Source organism: Giraffa tippelskirchi, chromosome X (genome assembly GCF_054371585.1).
Source record: "Giraffa tippelskirchi isolate mGirTip1 chromosome X, T2T-mGirTip1v1.2.pri, whole genome shotgun sequence".
NCBI classification, from domain to species: Eukaryota; Metazoa; Chordata; class Mammalia; order Artiodactyla; family Giraffidae; genus Giraffa; species Giraffa tippelskirchi.
Window position 1 is genome coordinate 20,712,152 of NC_137289.1, and position 20,050 is coordinate 20,732,201.

The 20,050-nt window shown below is 37.3% G+C and overlaps 1 protein-coding gene across 13 annotated transcripts in view; it reads left to right on the forward strand.

The window, feature by feature from the left end:
* The window catches only part of MBNL3 (muscleblind like splicing regulator 3), a 102,262-nt gene that overhangs the window by 74,256 nt on the left and 7,956 nt on the right, over positions 1-20,050 (forward strand). For 6 of the 13 annotated variants that reach the window (XM_081567213.1, XM_081567225.1, XM_081567216.1 and 3 more), the window contains 6 exons: positions 7,910-8,104; positions 9,372-9,608; positions 12,769-12,943; positions 14,620-14,655; positions 17,476-17,570; positions 18,472-18,545. In XM_081567213.1, the coding sequence (XP_081423339.1) occupies positions 7,910-8,104; positions 9,372-9,608; positions 12,769-12,943; positions 14,620-14,655; positions 17,476-17,570; positions 18,472-18,528 (795 nt within the window). In that variant the 3' untranslated portion in view covers positions 18,529-18,545. Of the gene's footprint in view, positions 1-3,173; positions 3,189-7,909; positions 8,105-9,371; positions 9,609-12,768; positions 12,944-14,619; positions 14,656-17,475; positions 17,571-18,471; positions 18,546-20,050 lie in introns of all 13 variants that reach the window. The other 7 variants (XM_081567219.1, XM_081567221.1, XM_081567226.1 and 4 more) reach the window with 4 other exon arrangements.

A 20,050-nucleotide genomic window follows, 5' to 3' on the forward strand; every position in this document is an offset into this window, starting at 1 on the left:
GCAGAGGATAAAGAAAATCACAACAGCAACAAGAAACAAACCCAATACTTGGCAGCCTCACCTAGAGAGGATGATTTTTTTATTTTCTTATCACCATCCTCTTGCCTAGATCAACAAAATTCAATGGTTTGTCAGTAACAGGGCCATGAGGAGACCTAGTGTGAAAAAACATGGCTGCCCTCCCCACTGGGTAATCTTTCCCCCCAATAATCCTAATCTGCCATAATAATCTTTATGTGTGTGCTAAGTCACTTCAGTCGTGTCCGACTCGGCAACCCTATGGACCTGTGTGTCTTATGTCTCCTGCATTGGCAGACAGATTATTTACCACTAGGGCCACCTGGGAAGCCATAATCATCTTTATAGATGAACTAAATATTATTTGAAACCCTCCTTTACCTAGTCTCCTCTCTTTAGCCATTCTGTGAATATCATATTAGCAATTCACTTGTCTCCTGGAACCACACTTTTTGTAATAAGTTGTATATTTCAGTCTATATTATCACTAAACCATTTTTTTCAAAACTCGTCATTGGATACCTCTTGATACTGATGACTTAGCCACTCCAGTTAAAAACTGCATGCATACGTATGTGTGGGTGTGGGTGTGTGCATGCACACATGCATGTGTATGTGTATAATACCTCATGCTTCTCATACTGTTTATGTAGTATTTCACATCTGTATCAAAAGACAGTTTGGGAGTGGTCTTCTGCTTAAAGTTTTCCCCACCAGAGAGCAAAACAGATGGAATTCTCTGCCACTGCTTTTGATCCCTGAATGTTTGTTTTGTTTTGTTTTTTATTTTGATTTTTCTAACTGGTAAATCTAAATGTAATCAATGGCTTAGGAATCCATTTTGACTCAATTCACTAAATATTTCTTGAGCGTCTACTCATGCCAGGCATTTAAAAGAGTAAGAAACAGATAAAAAGGTAAATTAGAAATAGTCTCTACCCTCTAGGAATGTATGATCTAGCAATAGTAAGATGATGGATTAATTTTTTTGTGATCCCCTTAGTTTCTGATTTCTATCCTTTGTATTATTATAGCTTTGAGCTTTTTTTCCCTCTGTATAGTGATTTTTTTATATGAGTCATGAAAGGTTTTGTTTTATTTTGTGGTGTTGTTTTGGTGGTGGTGGTGCTCTGTTAAACCGCTGATAATTATAACCCCTTGCATTGAGATGGCTCTAGTCTCCAGGCTTTCTGTGGCTTTTTTGCTTTTCTCAGCTCTTGTTATTTTCCCCTCCCCGCCCAAACCCTTTTTCTCATGCCTGTTGTTATAATTAAGTAGTCATTGATTTTTTAAATACTTTTTCTTTCCTAGTGCTATACTGAAGTTAATTGAATTGCTAATGTTATTATATAGTGATTTAGCAACAAATAATTTTTAGGGCAGTTCTTGTTCATGTCTCAGGAACATAGTTAAAATCCACCCTCCCCCCCCAACTAAGAAACAAGTCATTTACCCTTTTACCAGATTCTTCTGTAGGAATCACCTGCTATTATGCTGTTGGTTATAATTCCTGCCCTGCTCTACAGCTTCTCACCACCTACAGGGAGATCCAAACCATAACTTGTTCCCTCTTGCTTGCTCGACTTTACACCTATTATACCCACAGTAATCTATCAATCCTTCACCTACCTTCCTCCCTTCAATGCTTGCCCTTATTTGGAGACTTCCATGATTAATAAGGTCAGAAAAGCCAGGTTTAGGTGAGGATAACTATTCACTTTTGATTCTTGAATGTATTTTTCTTCACTCTCTTTTGGGCCACAGTGGGTTATTTATTAACAAGTATTAGTGGGTTATTTATTAACAAGTATTAGTACATAAACACCACTATTAGCTTGCATCTGTTTAAAAAGTTCACTCTCAATTACTGAGGGACTAGTCAACTGATCTGGAGATTATGTGAGCCTCCTTCAGTGCCCCCATAACACCAGTCAAAGAGTGTGGAGATGACCAAGGAAAAACTGAAACAAAATGATTCAGTTATGCTCCTTGTGAACATCTAGTAAAGTCTGATGAAAATGAAAATGATATATTTCATTGTGCTTTGGGATTATCCAAGAATAGAAATATGCATGGTGATTGTGAAAGGGGCTGCCTTTTATACTGTATAAATGCTTGTAAATGAGTAATAAAATTAAGATATTATGAGTGCGAAAAGTTAAGAGTGCTATATTTTTGGCATTAAAATCAAGTCAACAAATTGTTACCAAATGTTTACCATCCTATAAAAGAAAATGTTTAGTTGTCCACCTTTAGACAGGAGCTTAGAAGGAAGGCCTCAATTATGATGTTGACTTCAGGCCAGGATTAGCCTAAGTGAGTTAAGTATCTTGCATTCATCCAACAATAATTGTGAGTGACACTGGATATTATTCAAGTTACTACAAAGAGATCTAGGCTGTTATTAGGTTTTATTTCTTTATACTACCTTGAGGAATAACTCATTTTAAGTAATAAATCAATGTTCCTAAGATGTCTGTGTAAACTAGAAATATTTATTTGAGGCATCGTTTTTCACTGAATTGTATTATTATTCAAAGGTGCTTCAGAATCCTTTAAGATCAAAATGCGGTGGCTCCTAAAATTTTTGCTTTACAGGATTCCATCTATCTTCCCATTCTTAGTCACCAAGTAGTTATTATTCTATAAATAAATAGTTAAGAATGTGAATTTTAGTAACTAGTTCTTTTAGTAAAAGAACATTTTAGTGAACACTTTAATATTTGTTTCTAAAGTCTAACTTCTTCAATTTGTGTAATCTTGCTACAAGTATTAAATTCATATCCATATATTTTTATATAATTAGCGCTTTACTTCATAAATTGAATGCTTTATATTTTTGAATCCTATAGAATGAGGGTCAGCAAAATTTTCTCTAAATGACTAACAAATGGTTCAGCCTTTGAGGGACAAGAGACAAGATTTGAGGATATTATATAGGTTCTTCTGTAATGAGAAAAAACAGATATTCATGCTTTTTGTTATGTCAGTCTACGAGTGAGAAGAGTGGAATTTATTTATGGAAACTGAAACATGAATTGCATATAATTTTCATATGTTATGAGATATTACAATGTAGAAAATAACAAATGCTGGAGAGGATGTGGGACAAGAGAACCCTCCTATACTGTTGGTGGGATTGTAAATTGGTGCAGCCACTACAGAGAATGGTATGGAGGTGCCTCAAAAAATCTAAAAAATAGAGAGCTGCCATTTGATCTGTCACAGGCTTCCCAGGTGGCTCAGATGGTAAAGAATCTGCCTGCCAGTGCAGGAGATGCGGGTTCAATCCTTGGGTCTAGAAGATCTCCTGGAGCAGGAAATGGTAACCCACTCCAGTGTTCTTGCCTGGGAAATCCCACGCGCACAGGAACCTGGCAGGCTACAGTCCACGGGGTCGAAAAAGAGTTGGACATGACTTAGTGACCAAACAACAACAGTAACATATGATCTATCAATACCACCCCTAAGCGTAGATCCAGATAAAACTTTGAAAAGATACATGCAGCCCTATGTTCATATCAGTGCTATTTTATAGTAAGTACCATATATATATATATATATATATAAGCTAATTATATATATTGGAATATATATAATGTAATATTAGCCATAAAAAGGAATGAACTTTTCAGTGCCATTTACAGCAAATAGATGGACCTAAAGATTATCATACTAAGTAAAGGAAGTCAGAAAGAGAAAGACAAATACCATATGATATCATTTATATGTGGGATGTAAAATGTGACACAAATGAACTTATCTATGAAACAGAGACAGACTCACAGATACAGAGAACAGACTTGTGGTTGCCAGGAGGATGGGTGAGGGGGTTGCATTGAAAGTTTGGGACTAGCATATACAAGCTATTATATCTAGAAGGAATGAACAATAAGGTCCTGCTGTATAGCACAGGGTACTATAGTCAATATCTTGTGATAAACCAAAATGGAAAATAATATTAAAAAGCATATGCATATAATATATAAAACTGAATCACTTTGCTGTACACCAGAAACTAAAGCAATATTGTACATCAACTACAAATAAAATAAAAATAGAGAAACCACTCTTACCATTCTGGCCATACAAAAACAGGGCAGGCTGGATTTGGTTCAGAGGCTGTGGTTTGCCAACTATTACCCTAGAACACAAGCTCTTGAACAGTAAGTACTCCATAACCCAGGGGTGAGTTTCATGAGGTCCTTGAACTTCTTGAGATCACAATTTGTACCCATATTAATTTTTCCATGGGCAGGGTCCACAGCTCTCATCAGACTCTCAGAGAAGTTCAGGACTTGAAAAAGATTAGATGCCACTGTTCTAGAGACGATTCACCAAATTTTAGAATGCATTTCCTAAGGCCCTGATAATTCCTAGGTACTTGGGGCTTCCCAGGTGGCACTAGTGGTAAAGAACCCTCCTGGCAATGCAGGAGACAGAAGAGATGTGGGTTTGATCCCTGGGTTGGAAAGATCCCCCGGAGGAGGGCATGGCAACGCACTCCAGTATTCTTGCCTGGAGAATCCTATGGACAGAGGAGCCTGGTGGGCTACAGTCCATAGGGTCGCAAAGAGTCAGACATGATTAAATTGACTAGCAGGCACACACATGCAAGTAACCAGTAACTTGTGGAAATTCCTACCCTAGCAGCTAATACTACAAGACACATTGAGGGTAAATAATTGTCTAGGTGATCTTTTTTTCATATAGTCAGTTGTTGCCATCATTCTTGTTGGTTTTATAAGATTTAAGAAAGATGAAAATCCATACCCTTTGTTCTAAGAGGAAAAGTTTTCTCATATTTTCAAATATTTAGTAAATGATTTGTAGGCTAGAGTGAATATCTGAAACATTTTTAAGTGCCCAGTCAATTTGGGCTGTATATAGAAATCAGATTCAACCTATTAGCTACCTTTTTCTTTAAAATTAAGACTACCCCACAGATTGGTTCATGTTTAGCTCAGCTTACATCAAGGGCTGCAAGACAGGTACAGGAAGGATAAAATTTGCTTATTAAAATTGAATGTGTGAACTTGCGGCTGCCTGATATAACAGGTGGCTGTTAAATAAAGCTAAGCCCTTGAATGTTCAAATTGATGAAAATGGAATACTTACCCTGGGGCAGAGGCGGTGGTGAAAAATAGAAATGTCCATTTGAAAATAAATAAGAAACTCAGGGGTTCCAGCTGTGCCCAAGGGTTGAGAATTTAAAAAAAAAACAAAAACAAAAACCGGCTTCTTCTCAATAAGCAGCATTATTAGAATCAACTTTATACCAAAGAGGAAATTGTTGTAAAATCTACAACGCTAACTTTAAAACATAAACATGACACAGTATATCTTACAAACCCTAAACTTTTTTAGCAAGCCCCTTGCACTATTTATATAGACTTTCAATTAATTTACAGCTTGTTTTCATGAAATTGGAACATATAACAAACCTAAGAAGGTTAAAATATATTCCAAATTAACCAGTAAATTTTCCCCCAAAAAGGAAGGAAAAACGTACAGAAGTTTGGAGCTATTATAATAAGAAGCATTGCTACATGTCGATTATTCCTAAATATTATTAATTGATCAGTATTTATTAGTGATCAATACTTTTGTAATCTAGAAAATTCACTCATCTGCCAGTTTTCCTTTTAATTCAATAGCTTTAGAAAATGTAATAATGGCTCTTCTTGGTTCTGTGATTTTACCATTTGAGATTGTTGCTAATTTTGAGACAGCCTGAATCATCAAATTGATAAAGTCTATCTTAGCTCATTATATAAAATAATATCACATCAGTTAATTCCTGACGCTTTATATCTCATTCTATGAGAAGTATGATATGTTCCTATAACCTGTTATATCACAGTGCTAGTTAGGCTGGGTCAGCCCTTGGCTTTTGTCCTTAAACCTTAAAGCACTTCCTCTGACTGCCCCATCATCTTTCCTGCCACCTGGTGTCACCCCTTTCCTCTTAAAGCTCTTGGCCACCATACCTTCTCTACTTACCCTGATGAGTCTTACCAGTTTGGAAGGGGGCGGGACATGCTCTTTCTGTTGTTTCTAATTTGCCAGTTAGCTAATGATAAATTCACCTATGGAGAAGGAAATAGCAACCCACTCTAGTATTTTTGCCTAGAAAAGCCCATGGACAGAGGAGCCTGGTGGGCTACAGTCGATGGGGTTGCAAAGAGTTGGACACAACTTAGCAACTAAACAAACAAAACTCATCTAAGGCTTCCCCAGTGGCTCAGTGGTAAAGAATCTGCTTGCAGTGCAGGAGACACAGGAGCCGCAGGTTCAATCTCTGGGTGGGGAAGATCCCCTGGAGTAGGAAATGGCAACCCACTCCAGTATTCTTGCCTGGAAAAATTCCATAGACAAGAGGAGGCTGGCAGGGCTACAGTCCATGTGATTACAAAAGAGTTGGACGCAACTTAGTGACTAAACAACAAACTCATCTTAAGGAAGAGTGCTAATGGGGAAGCCCTTCTTTCCAAGGTGAATGTGATTTATACCATGGGTTTCATGGGGAAGGCTATGCTGGTGAAAATTTCAACTCCAACTAGAGGGTGGCAACATGAATATGGATTGTCCCTCACTTCATACTCTACAGAGTCCTATTTTACCTCCATTTAGAACTGTTCCTATTATTGTGATCTAGCACAAGATGTGGGCACAGCTTGACAGTGCAACAGATTTTTTTTTTTAGTGAAAGCAATTAAAAAGAAAGCAAGAACACATGCTATTAGTAATAATGAGACATCACCAGTTGTACAGCAGTGCACCTACCTTATAAAGTCACTATTAGAAATATACTACGTTTAACCAGGATTTCTTATTCATTCATTAAAATGTTTACATTTATTTTTAAATTATGTCATTGATTTTATCAGTCATTCACTATGTATATTGGGTGCTGTCGGGGAGACAAGAGAACTATCAAAGAAATTATGACCACATTGAGAAGAAAAGACGTTCCCATGTGGAACAAACTGGAAAACAGCAGAGTAAAGTGATAAATTATTTCATCACAGATAATAATAAAGGCAATACATATATTACACTCTTTGAGATCAGGACTGTTAACAAATTTAAAAACCCAGTAATAGCCTTTTGCATTTCCAAGACTTTTACCAGTTATATTCTAGTGTATGTACCTTATAATCCTGTTATCTCTCCCTGCCTAATAGGAATCCTATTTAGGATATTTAGGGCCCTCTTTTAAACTGTGCATATCATCTGGTCCCTTAGATAAAGACAAGGCTAGGCAAGTCAGATTCATTTGTAAAATAAGACCTCTTAAAAAAAATGACCATACCAATTTCCTTTTAGGTAGACACCAAGAAGTTGTTAAAGCTCTCACCTTTTAAAATCTACTCCTTTCTTCCTCCCTCCTTGTCTGTATTCATAATTGATAGTGGGCCGAGAAGAAAAGCAAGTGTTTGGTGGGGCAGGTGGGAACCATGGTAGGACCAGAAGCTTTGGAGCAAAGCAGTGCTGCCAGGAAGAGAAAGGAGGATAGTGAAATGAATGGGGCCTTCAGATTGCCCACATATATGATATCGATGGTGACAAGGTTTTTAGATAAAAGTGGAAGTGCTAGGGAAAGCATGTTTGGAACAGACTCCATCAGTGCGATTTGATTTACCTAACTCATAACTGTTAAAACTATGTGGCTTGGTTTATCAGCTTACCAGTTAGTTTGTTACTCAAAGAGATTTGTTGGTTTAAAAGGAACTCTTATATGGAAACTAATATGAGACTAAAACTAAATCAGAAGATACAATGGTAAATTGTGATATGGCTTATGCTTTTTGAAAGACTGCTTCTTTATGTAATAATAGGCATAATCTATTGACCTCTAACACCTTTTTTTCCTCTTTTAAACATACAGAATTCTTTTCCTGTGAATCCTGCAGTTGCAGCTAATCCTGCCATGGCTTACAATCCTTACTTACCTCATCATCCTGGGATGGGCCTGGTCCCCGCCGAACTGGTACAAAACGCACCTGTTCTGGTTTCTGGAAACCCACCTCTTCCACTGCCAGGGGCTGTTGGTCCGAAACTGATGCGTTCAGATAAACTGGAGGTATTTGTGTAGAAATCTATGAATACTTATAAGGGTAGATATTAGCCTTATGTATAAACATTTTCAGAACCTGATGTCTTAAATGCTTTAAATAAGTACATCTGGGTTTTAAGCTTCTGGAATATAACCTCAGAGAAGTATTAGACATTTTACTACTGCAATTTTACCCTGTTATGAAGTACACGGTTGTACAGTAGGTCAAACAATGTCTTAGTTTGCCCGGCCACAGACTGTGCGTCTCCTCTGCTATGGCACAGAAAGTCTGGTGGGCATGCTCTAGCTTTACAGTCTGGAATTACAGTCTGTATTCACTGGTGGATTTCTATTTGCTAGAATAATCAAACTGAAAAAAAAAAGACCCATTAACTGTCTATGAATGCAGAATGTAAATGAGTCTCATAGAGTCTAAACCTGTTTCTCCATATTAAGAATGATGTACTAGATCAGAAATATCCTTATGCCTAAGAAAAGGAAACTAAAAGAAAATTGCAAACAGCTTTTTGATTTATGGAAGTCCTTCAAACTATGTCCTTCTTCATAAGGTGAAATAAACAACTAGTCAATTTCTTACAAAGTCAGCTCCATTGCCAACTCCTCAAATGCTTGGCCATGTATCGGACTGGAATCTGTACATGTCCTTTAGTCATGGTTCACAAGTCTGCTTGTAAAAAGCACATTGTTGTGTGATAAAGACACATCTTGGCCCTTAACAAAATAATCCCCTCTTGCAAATGTAGCTAAGTACACTTTAGGCTGTGTATCAAGTGGAGGATTAAAAACTGGTTTTCAATAATTGGTTGTTGTTGGTTAGTCGCTAAGTCATATCCAACTCTTTTGCAACCCCATACACTGTAGCCCACCAGGCTTCTCTGTCCATGGGATTTTCCAGGCAAGAATACTGGAGTGGGCTGCCATTTCCTACTCCAGGGAATCTTTCCAACCCAGGGATCAAGCCAGCATCTCCTGTATTGGCAGGTGATTCTTTATTGCTGAGCCACCAGGGAAGCCTGGTTTTCAAGAATACTTTCATTTCAATGTAAGGAAGGCTGACAAACTTTTCCTTTGGGGACAATGGATTGTTATCTTTCTTGGAAGAGAAATTTTGTTTATGTCTCATAGTGACTATGGCTTGACATTATCCTTCAGCTTTTGAAATTTTTCCTAAATAGATGACAAAAGAATGTGTACTGTTGCTTTTACATTCACTGGCAAAATAAATAAAAACTAATCACCTTCCAAGCGTCAATGTGATTTTTTCTTCTTCAAGGTTTGCCGTGAATTTCAGCGAGGTAATTGTACCCGTGGTGAGAATGATTGCCGCTATGCTCACCCTACTGATGTGTCCATGATTGAGGCAAGTGATAATACTGTGACCATCTGCATGGATTACATCAAAGGTCGATGCTCCCGGGAGAAATGCAGGTATTTTCATCCTCCTGCGCACTTGCAAGCCAAACTCAAAGCAGCTCATTACCAGATGAACCATTCAGCTGCCACTGCAATGGTAAGAACGGGCCAGGACTTGTCAACTCTCTGTTTGGTGATAAATGACTCATATATGCCTCAATTTGTCTAATACCCTGGAATCACAATCTTGGATAGTCATAAGTGGGCCTTAAAATGAATCTCCCAGGGTATAAACTGGAAAGGAGAGAACCTGTTTATTCTAATTCACTAAAAGTTTCTAAAGGTAATTATTTAAAAACTTTCCTAATGATTCTTACTGTGCTTTTTCTCCCACTTTTTAAGAAGGAGTAAATTATACAATGTTAACAGTAAATTATTTTTGAGTTATTTTTACAGCCTAACTAACCTTAATATCCTGTGAGCCACCTAGATGGGCACTTTTGCTGGTAATATCCTTAGTAACTTTCAAAAAGAGAGGACTTGGAGGATGAGTTGGTAATTAAGTTCTAATTTCCCAAAGGTTGATGATTTCAAGGCAGCAGCCAGGCAAGGCTTGGGGAGGAGTTTCTATATGGTTGGGAGAAGCGGCCTGACTATTGAGTTGCCATAGTAAGGAAATTTTGGAGAAAAGTTAGTTCTACTTAACTATGTAAGGTAGGAGGTAGGAAAAATACTTGCATAACACTATTGTGTGATAGGCTGAAAAATAGGAATTATGATTACTTAGGTTTGTCATAGTTGTCAATTATTTTGATAGGCTGTAAGCTATCCATTTCTTTTACATCCTGGGCCTTTCCTTACGTAATAGGGTATAACCCAAATAAGGGACAACATTCTGAGGAAACCTCATTTTTCCTGGCTGTGGGAAAAAATCACCTCTATGACCCTGAAGCCCATGACAGAGATCTTTGCTTTTCATAAGAGAGATACATTTATTTTCAGGCATCCCTATTTATTGAGAAGGTTTTCCTCATACTAAGTTAAAATCTACCTCACTTTAACTGGAACTTACACTTATTTTATTACCAAAAAAAGTCTATCCCTATTTCATAGGAACCTGATTCTCATGTCTTTTCTATAAGCCAAATACCCCAAATTTCTCCAAACTTTTCTCACAGATGACAGCTTTGAGGCCATAGCACCAATGTTGGACTTGTTCCTCTTTCTCAGTAACCCTGCTCTCTCAGAACTGAACCCACTACTTTGTGAAAGAGCTGAGTACCAACATAGAACACACTTATTTTCTCCCTTGATCTGGACAGCAGAATCTGTGAATTAATGTTAAAAAAAGACTTCATCACATTTTTTGTCTTAAATTCTTTTGAATGAGGGTATTTTTAGCTATGAAAATAGGAAGGTATCCAGAATATCAATGCAGAATTTAAGCCTCCAATTGTTAGTTATTTCTGTTGGTGGCATAGAGAGGAAATATAGTTGGCCCCCTAAAAATAAAGGTTCTCATATGCATGGGATGCACGAGAAATGGCTTGCCTGTGCTTTGGTAAACCTGTCCCATGCTCAGTCATGGGACTTTCATATGTATGTGCCTATTTCTGATGACTTTGGTGTGTTTGGTAAGATATATATGTCAGCCCCAAATTTCCATGTAGAGAGTTAAATATACTATATAATAGGCCTTCAACTGGTATTTTTGAACATCAATATAAAATGCCTTTCTGAGTCATCAGAGCAGAGTCTTAAAGGTAAAAGTTACATTTACCCATAGGAATTTGTGTGAGATAAGATTAAACAAAGGAGGCTGCATGAAGAAGTTTAAACTTTCTGTATTGTAAGGATTCACAGTTGAAATGCTTTTTGAAAGGGAGATATTTTTTACCCTGTTCTTGTTCATGCTCAGGTTGAAATCACTGAAAGCAACTTGTACGCATATAAAAGACTTAAAGGGGTGCTATAAAGTTCCCAAATAAAAATAGAGATACTGTTAGGCCTTCTTTATCCACAGGAATAAGGAGGTCATGGCATGCCCTCTTTGGCATATGGAAGGCTAGGTACTCAGCATAAATGTGCCCATCTCCTTAAGAATTTGGAGCATACCCAGTTGTTACCAGGACACGTTTTTAAAGTACTCTGCAGTTAGTAGAGGGAAAAATGTCAGGTCCAATTTCTCCAGTGAATCTGATCCAGGGGCAAGTTTGACTGGCTATTATAAGCACAGTAGGATTTTACAGAATTGTAGACATGAAAGGAAGATTTTAACACAGTAAGAGTAAAACCTCTTACCTTAAATTCAACCTTACAAGGTCCTAACAAAGCAAACAGTGTGTACCGAAATGCACAACGGGTCTCTAAATAAATGAGGATTGCATGCATTTTGCTAACTATGGTTTCTAGGTGAGGTAGATGGTGCGGGCAATTAATTCATTTGCTTTTTCCTTACACATTAGTTGGGAAAGATACAGTTACAGGGTTTGGACCCCAAATCCTTGTATAAATTGAATTTTGGATTTTGGAGCTACAGAATCAGACTCAGATCTACTGACATCTGTTTTTTTCCACCTATATGCTATGTATCTCCTTGATTTAGATCAGAATTTTAACTGGCAAAAATCCCTTTCCTGTTAATAAGTTGCTTCTGCTAATCTCATTTTAATAGGTGAATAGATGAGCATCCCTTAGATGTTCATTTATTTATTTTTAATTTTTAGTTATTTATTTTTGGTTGCACAGAGTCTTTGTTGCTGCATGCGGGCTTTCTCTAGTTGTGGTGCACAGACTTCTCATTGCGGTGGCTTCTGTCGTGGTGGAGCACAGGCTCTAGGGTGCCCAGGCTTCAGTAATTGCAGTTCCTGGGCTCTAAAGCACAGGCTTAGCAGTTGTGATGCTTGCGTTCGTTGCTCCACAGCATGTTGGATCAGGGATCGGAACTGTGTCTCTTGCATTGGCAGGCAGATTCTCCACCACTGAGCCATCCAGGAAGCCTTCAATGTTAATTTTAAATGATTATTTGCTGTCAACAGCATCCTGTCACATCTTGCCCACCTGATGAAGTCCTTTTCAACTTCACTCATTTGTCTAAATTAGTGAAGCTGAAAAACTTCTTTCCCCCCAGTATTCTGTTTTGGACTGAGTATGTACTCATATAGTGAATGACTTCATCTCTTTAGTTAGTTACCTTGCTCAGTGGTGACCCTCGCAAAGGGTTCCCAGGCCAGACCTTATCTAACTGCTGCTTGCTTGGTCTGAGTACATATTTTACTTTCCTTGGTACTATTTATTAATCTATCCTTCCCTCACAGGGCCTACAGCCTGGTACACTTCAACTGATACCAAAGAGATCGGCACTTGAAAAGGCCAATTGTGCCCCCCCGGTCTTTAATCCCAATGTGTTCCACTGCCAGCAGGCTCTGCCTAACATGCCGATCCCGCAGCCGCAGCCGCAGCCGCATCCGCAGCCGCAGTTTATCCCTACAGGTGAGAACAGGGCCGGGCCCTGTAAGTTGAGTGGTGTTGTGAATGAATACAGTTTACACCAGCTTTCAAAGAAGTTTTATGTGAGGATGGTCAATAGGTATTTTGATTAGAAATAAAACAACGCAGTTATGCTCAGTCTATTTGTGTACAGAACAGACTATTTTCCTGTGATTCTTGAAAATTAATGGTTTTGAAATCAAACTAGGAAACGCTGTCAGCATTTTTCTTTTGAGCATTTCCTAATTTTTGCTTTTCATGTGTGATTCACTTGTTTCAGTCTTAAACTAATTCTTTGACTCTTAGATATCACTTTCAAAGGCAATGGTCTGCTCTCAAAAAAACTACCTTTAAATTTAGATTACAGAATAATACAGTATATATATATATATATATATATATATATATATATATATATATATAATATACAGAATATACAGAATAATACAGTATATATATGTATATACATATATATATACAGTATAATACCGTGTGTATTTATATAATACAATATAAAACAGGGAGTTTTAGCCTCTAACTCTTAAATCAGTTAATATAAAATATATGGAAGTTTATCACATTTTCCTAACACTTTGCAGCATATTTTATTACCTCCTATATTCAACTATATTTACTAGTATAACAGTTTTGTACAAAATTGAAAAGAAAAATTTAAGCCATAGTCTTTTAAAATAAACATCATATATGAGGGGAAAATACTTTTCTTCCAGTGGTTTAGTACTTTAAGAATTAGCATATAATCTCTTAGGAATAAGTTGAAAATGCTAACCACTGGGAGTCCGGTAGACTTTTTTTTTTTTTTTTTTTGGGTCAGAATCTTAAATGCCCCAGTTTGGAAACTATTAAATGAAAATTGCATGCTTTAAAACTTAATTTAGGAGCCTTGTTAATTATAAGCATATTAAGCACATGATAGTATTATATGCCTGGACTTAAAGAAACCCATTGATTCACTGATATATTAATCAGTTAATTAATTTTGAAAGAAGCCATAAAAATCTTAACTTCTGTCCAGTTACTAACCAGAATAGTTCTTCATGACACCATTTAAAATCACAATTTTTAGACTTTTTTGAGCTGGATTTGGCTAATTTAAAAATCTAGATTTAAGCAAACTTGTCAGAAGAATCCCTTTCCCCTTAATTTATGGCAAAATAAAACCTTGTCAGGTTGAGAGCCCCCCTTGATGAAACTCCTGTTTGCCATATGTTCACAGTCAAGTCCTTGATCACTAGGTGGTGGAGGACATGATAGTAGATTAGTGCCCTAAGTAGAACTTGCTGGGACCAGCTGCCGGATCTTGGTGCATATTTTGAAAATCATATATGTAATAAATTAAAACTCTCCCTTTCATAATAAAAATCACTTAGGATGTATTAGTCCAAAATAAATATATAACTAATTTAAGTTGAGCCAATGCCTTTAAAGAGAAAATTAACATTCATTTTTATACCTAAGAATCCAAGAATTACTCTGATCACCTGGGTTTGGGGTCTTAAGCTGTAATTGTGAGCATGGGAGATTACTGGATATGCATGTGCTGGTTCATTAATATTGCTAAGAATATCATTCTAGTTAAAAATTATTTCTATCAGTAAAGCTCTAATAATGAAATATCTCTTTTCTTTACTTTTCACGCTTTTCTGCATGGTGTCCAGGGCCAATACTGTGCATGGCACCCGCTTCAAATATTGGTAGGTTTTGTACAAAAATTCTCAACTTTTTCTAATCTGAAAAAAAGTGTTTTTATTGTGACTATGAAAGAAACAAGCAACTGGATGATATAGCTGAACATTTTCTGAGTATTTAAGTTTTAATATGGTGCTATCTGTTACATGTTTTTGTGAAATCACAGCAGTCCTACACTCTCAAGTTCTAGTTGATTGCTGCTGTGGTTGAATACTGACCTTGCCATTTCTATATTTTCACACTAAAAATTGTAGCTAAAATATTTTGAAACATTTCCTTATCTAGCCAGAATGGGCAGTTTTATTGTTAGGTTTACATCTGTTACTAAGAAATTGTAAAATATTTAAAATACTTCAAATGTATAATTTGTAAAGTACAACAAAGCCATTCCTCCCAAAAAAGTTACCCAAAAGATCAACATCATTCAATATTCAGATGTTGCAAAAAAGCAAAACTAGAGCCTTCTGTAGTGTTTTGTAATGCTTTCTATAGTGTTCTAGGATGAAGTGCCATCTGCACAGAAACCAGGCACCACAGAATCATTTCAAAATGACTCTTGGGGGTATGTGATTTTTAATAACCAGTTACACACAGAACCTTTAATTAGCCACCCATCCAATATGGTAGCCATCTCAAAACCATTCTGTGCATGCATGTGTGCTAAGTCATTTCAGTCATGTCTGACTCTTTGTGACCCCATAGACTGTAGCCCACCAGGATCCTCTGCCCATGGGAATTCTCCAGGCAAAAATACTGGAGTGGGTTGCCATGCCCTCTTCCAGGGGATCTTTCCCACCCCGGGATCGAATCCATGTCTCTTATGTCTACCTGCATTGGCAGGCGCGTTCTTTACCACTAGCGCCACCTAGAAAGAAAACAAGGAAAGCGACTCGTTTGCCTCTCGGAACTCCAGGGGAGTTCACAGCTCCTGTCATTTCCATGGGCACCAGGAACAGACCAGGAGAAAATAGCTCTGTTCCATACAGGGAAGAATTACCCCACCTCATCCCACCATCTCATATCAATCCAGTTCCTTTTATCCTTTTTGAGAGGTTGCAACAGCTTGACCTCCATCTCACTGGTCAGCCAAAGTTGATGCAGAGTCCAAAAGGGACTAAGGGGTTTATCAAGATAAAGCAAAAACCTCAAAATGACAGCCACATAGTAGTAGTACTCACTGACAGGTGAGGCCACTGTTATTAGTAATGCCCTGTCAGAATTAAAAACATCTCCACTGATACTAACAGAAGCATTATATGCATATGATTAGGAGAACAGACGTTTGCAAGTTTGTGAAATGTGTCTCCATCTTCCCATTTTGTGGTTCTGCTCCCTTGTCCTTTCAGCTAAGAGCTCTGTGTGGGAATGCAAACTGCATGCTCCACTGCTACTGCTCCCTGTGTAGTTGCTGTGCTCCTAAAGGGAAAACAAGAGTGTTTTTAGAACTCACATGTGCTGCAGTAAGGGATGAACTTCCCTGATGGCTCAGATGGTAAAGAATCTGCCTGCAATGCAGGAGACCCGGGTTCAATCCCTGGGTTGGGAAGATCCCCTGGAGGAGGGTATGACTACCCACTCCAGTATTCTTTCCTGGAGAATTCCCATGGACAGAGGAGCCTGGGCAGGCTACAATCCATGGGATCACAAAGAGTCAGACACAACTGAACGACTAACACTTTCACTTCACTTTTTGCAATAAGGGGTGTCGATAGGTAGTGGATAACTAGAGATAGATGGGCATGAGCAATTATTACAGAGTTTCTGTTAATCACCACTTGGGATACATTTGTGGTTTCTATGACATTGCATATGTTGATTTTCCTCTCTCTAGGCCATTCACTTTCTCTGTCGACTTTCAGAAAATCTGAATTCAATCGATGTAGATACAAAGTATTACATATTCCTGCTTGCCATTCACACATTAATTCCTTGGTTGGCTTCCCAAAATGAGTTAGAAAAAAAGAAGAGCATCCAAGAAGCTTTGAAAATGACATAGAAACTAGAAAAGGCAAAGAGAAATCCGCCTGAAAGGTTGTTACTACTGCTAGTCACTGTCGCTGTAGTATTTGCAGTGAAGGCAAGATTTCATTGGATATTTACTGTGAAGTTCCCCTTGGAAACTTAGGCTATTTATAAAACAATAAATAAGCAGCCTGAGTAGTTTCATAAGTAGCCCACATTTCCAAGGGGTTTGCCACAGATGTGCTTAAAACCTGCACACATAGTCCATTGTATTCTTTGTATATGCTCTCTACCATATACCCACCAAACTACAATCTTTTTGTATGCAGATCAGGTAAGTATATCTATATATAAAACTGTCCCTTCGCACCTACAAATCTAGTGACAGCACTCATGTCTGTCATGAGTTAGTGAACCCAAATACCAATTTACAGTTCCCTACTCCCATTTTGACTATACAACCAAGTTACTTTTCTGCTTGACTAGCTATTCATAGAGATAGCCTTGGTAAAAACTGATTTGTCCTAGGCACCCATTGTAACCCCTTCTGAAAATTTGGCCCTTGAAGTCAACTACAGTGTGATTCTGCTCAAAAACTATTGGTAATTGTTGAGAATGATTCCATTTTCCTTAATGGTAACTATAATTGGCTTTCCCCTTTTCTCTTTTTAAATTTTCCCCCCTTCCATGCTGTGTTGCTTTGCACTGACTGTGATTGCATGTTGCACCCTGGTGCATCCATCATGATGATGTCACATGGCTTGTTGCTGCGATACCTGCCACGCCCCATTCCATCGTTTATATCATGGTTGCATAAATGCTCCACCCTCTCGTTCGTTGCTTCCATGATTTCCTACTGAAAGTGCCCATGATGCACAGTGCTACACCTACCACTATGTCTGCAGCACCACCACCTGCTACCAGCATTCCCTTCGTTGCACCAGCTCCGGGCAATCAGGTTTGGCCATTTATTTCACCTGTTTGGACCTAACTAACTACAGTGTGTTGATAAGGCACGGCATATGCTTTGAGGATTGGTGAGAGATACTAGTCTTTCTTAAGCCATGCTTAGATTTAGAATTTTTCTTTTTCTGTATTTTCTGGACAGATGTTCCTGCTTTGCTACTCATCCTGAGATGAATCAGCAGAATAGGCTCTTTTAATTGGTTACATGTGTTACTCTTGCTAGATTATATATACAGTTGTTGCTACTACAGCAATCCTCAAATACATATGCTAATTTTTTTTAATGTTTCCCATTGGTTGAGAACAGAATTTACTTTACTACCATTTCTAGTTATTGCATTTGAACTTTGTTTAGTACTATCATCACCTTTGTCTTCAGGTCTACTGGAAAGAAAGATAACACATTTCTTTCCAAGGCACAGATACGCTTATCATTACCCAGTGATTACATCAGAAATTCCTTCTGATACATTAGATGTGTTTGTGCTGTCTTAATTTTCATTTGCTTGAGGTTTTTACAGGCAGAGTCACAAGGCAAATTATGAATTTTGGGGAAATCTTGAAATTGTAAGGAGATACTTAAAATAATTATTGTGTAATATGGGCATTTCACCTTATTAAAATGGTAACCACGCTTTAAGACTTTAAGTCCACTGCTGTTTTAATTACAAGTTTGATAACCCTATAGGACACAGAGCATTAATTCATTGGGGAAACAAACCACATTCTAACCTGTGCTTTGCAACATTAACTATTATTGGATATGGTTAATATGTCTAAATTTTTCTGTAAAATTGACTATGGTTTTTGATTACCATGTCCAAGCAGTAAACAAAATAAATGGAATTCTCTCAAGAAACTGTTTTAATCTAAAATCTTTTTTACTACTATAGATACCCCCATTATCAATAGATGATCTGAATAACAGCATGTTTGTTACACAGATGTAGAAGTTCCCAGTAGAACAGTAAGTTTCTTTAAGTATTAATGTAATATTTGTAGGTTATATCTTTTATCTACGCGGTTGCATTTGCTAAAGACTTTGGTAAATATTTTCATTAATAGACATTGCTTATAACTTTAGAGCTCAATTTAAGCATTCTAAATTTTCCACCTCGAATTGTGGAGAGCATATAGGTGATTTTTTATATGAAAATGAGAGCTGTATTTTACCAGTAAGCTTATAAGTTCCCAAATGTTTTCCCATTATTAAAGGGGTATGACTGGTTAGCCAAAGACACAGATCGCTTCTGAATTTTAATCTTTTAACATTTTTCTAGCTTTGTTTTTTTAATTGAAATAAAGCTAGGTAATTTTGTCACAATTTGATTAAGATGATTAAAGATAGTAAGCAATATGCTTCTCCTAAGATATTAAAGAGTGCTTTCACATTCTGCCGCTTTGTGTTTCTTCCCATGTAAGTCTAGCAGATTTGCTCCAGCTGTTTTCAATTTTCAGTGACTTAATTTAGTAGTTTAATCATTATTTTCATTCAAATCATGACACCTTTTTTAAAAAATTTTTGTTGCTGTTTTCAGAGTTCCCCCCTTCACCTTTGATGTCCTATGCCTGGTCCAAAGCTTGTAATAGCGACACACTTAAATTGAGCAGTCGTTCACATGGAACATGTGACTTTGGAAGTCACTTAAGCCACTGAGGCATCTTAATTGATTGATTATAGGGAGTTACTAAAAAAAAAAAATACAGTGATTCTGAATTGCATCCATTAGTCATTGAAAGCTTGAAGTTTTCACCATGGGAGTGTCTGACTTGGTTGAAGGAGGCAACAGTGCCGTTCTCTTGATGGACTGGTTCCCCAGAAGCTAATTAGCATTTGTTTCTTGCTGAGGACATGCAGGCCCAGAACACTAATGGTTCTGGACAGAGCATATAGACAATTTGTACATTAGACGAACAGGTCCCCTTAATCATAAGGAATGTTCTAAAAAGACATCTTTGCATATACAGAATAACTGAAGTAGCTGTAAATTGTAGTCATTTTCAGAGGTATCATTTGTTATAGTGGCAACTTGGGAATAGCACCAAATGTGAGAATAATAGGTTTTATAAACATTTGCCTGATTTTCATGGGCTGCTTCACATCAAGGTAAACAAAAGTGGTCAAATGCAGTTAAGTTTCCAACAGAACATGTTTGGGAATAGTGATTCCTTTTTGCTTGATTCCATGAGAAAAGTTAGATTTGGCACGCCATAATCATTGCAACATGTAACAGATATTGATCATTTTTCCAGAATGCAAAAATGTAATCTTGTAAAATACTATGTACCCAGAATTCACACTTAGGCCATTCCTGTGTAGGTCCAAAACATTCAGATAAAAACAAAATTAAAGTTTGTTTAATATTTGCATATTTCAAAATGGAATCAAACCTATTTTCTCAATATCTGCTTGTTGGAGGAAGTGGATGGATGGGTGGATGTTCATCAAAAAGTTTTGGCATTGTGCAGATA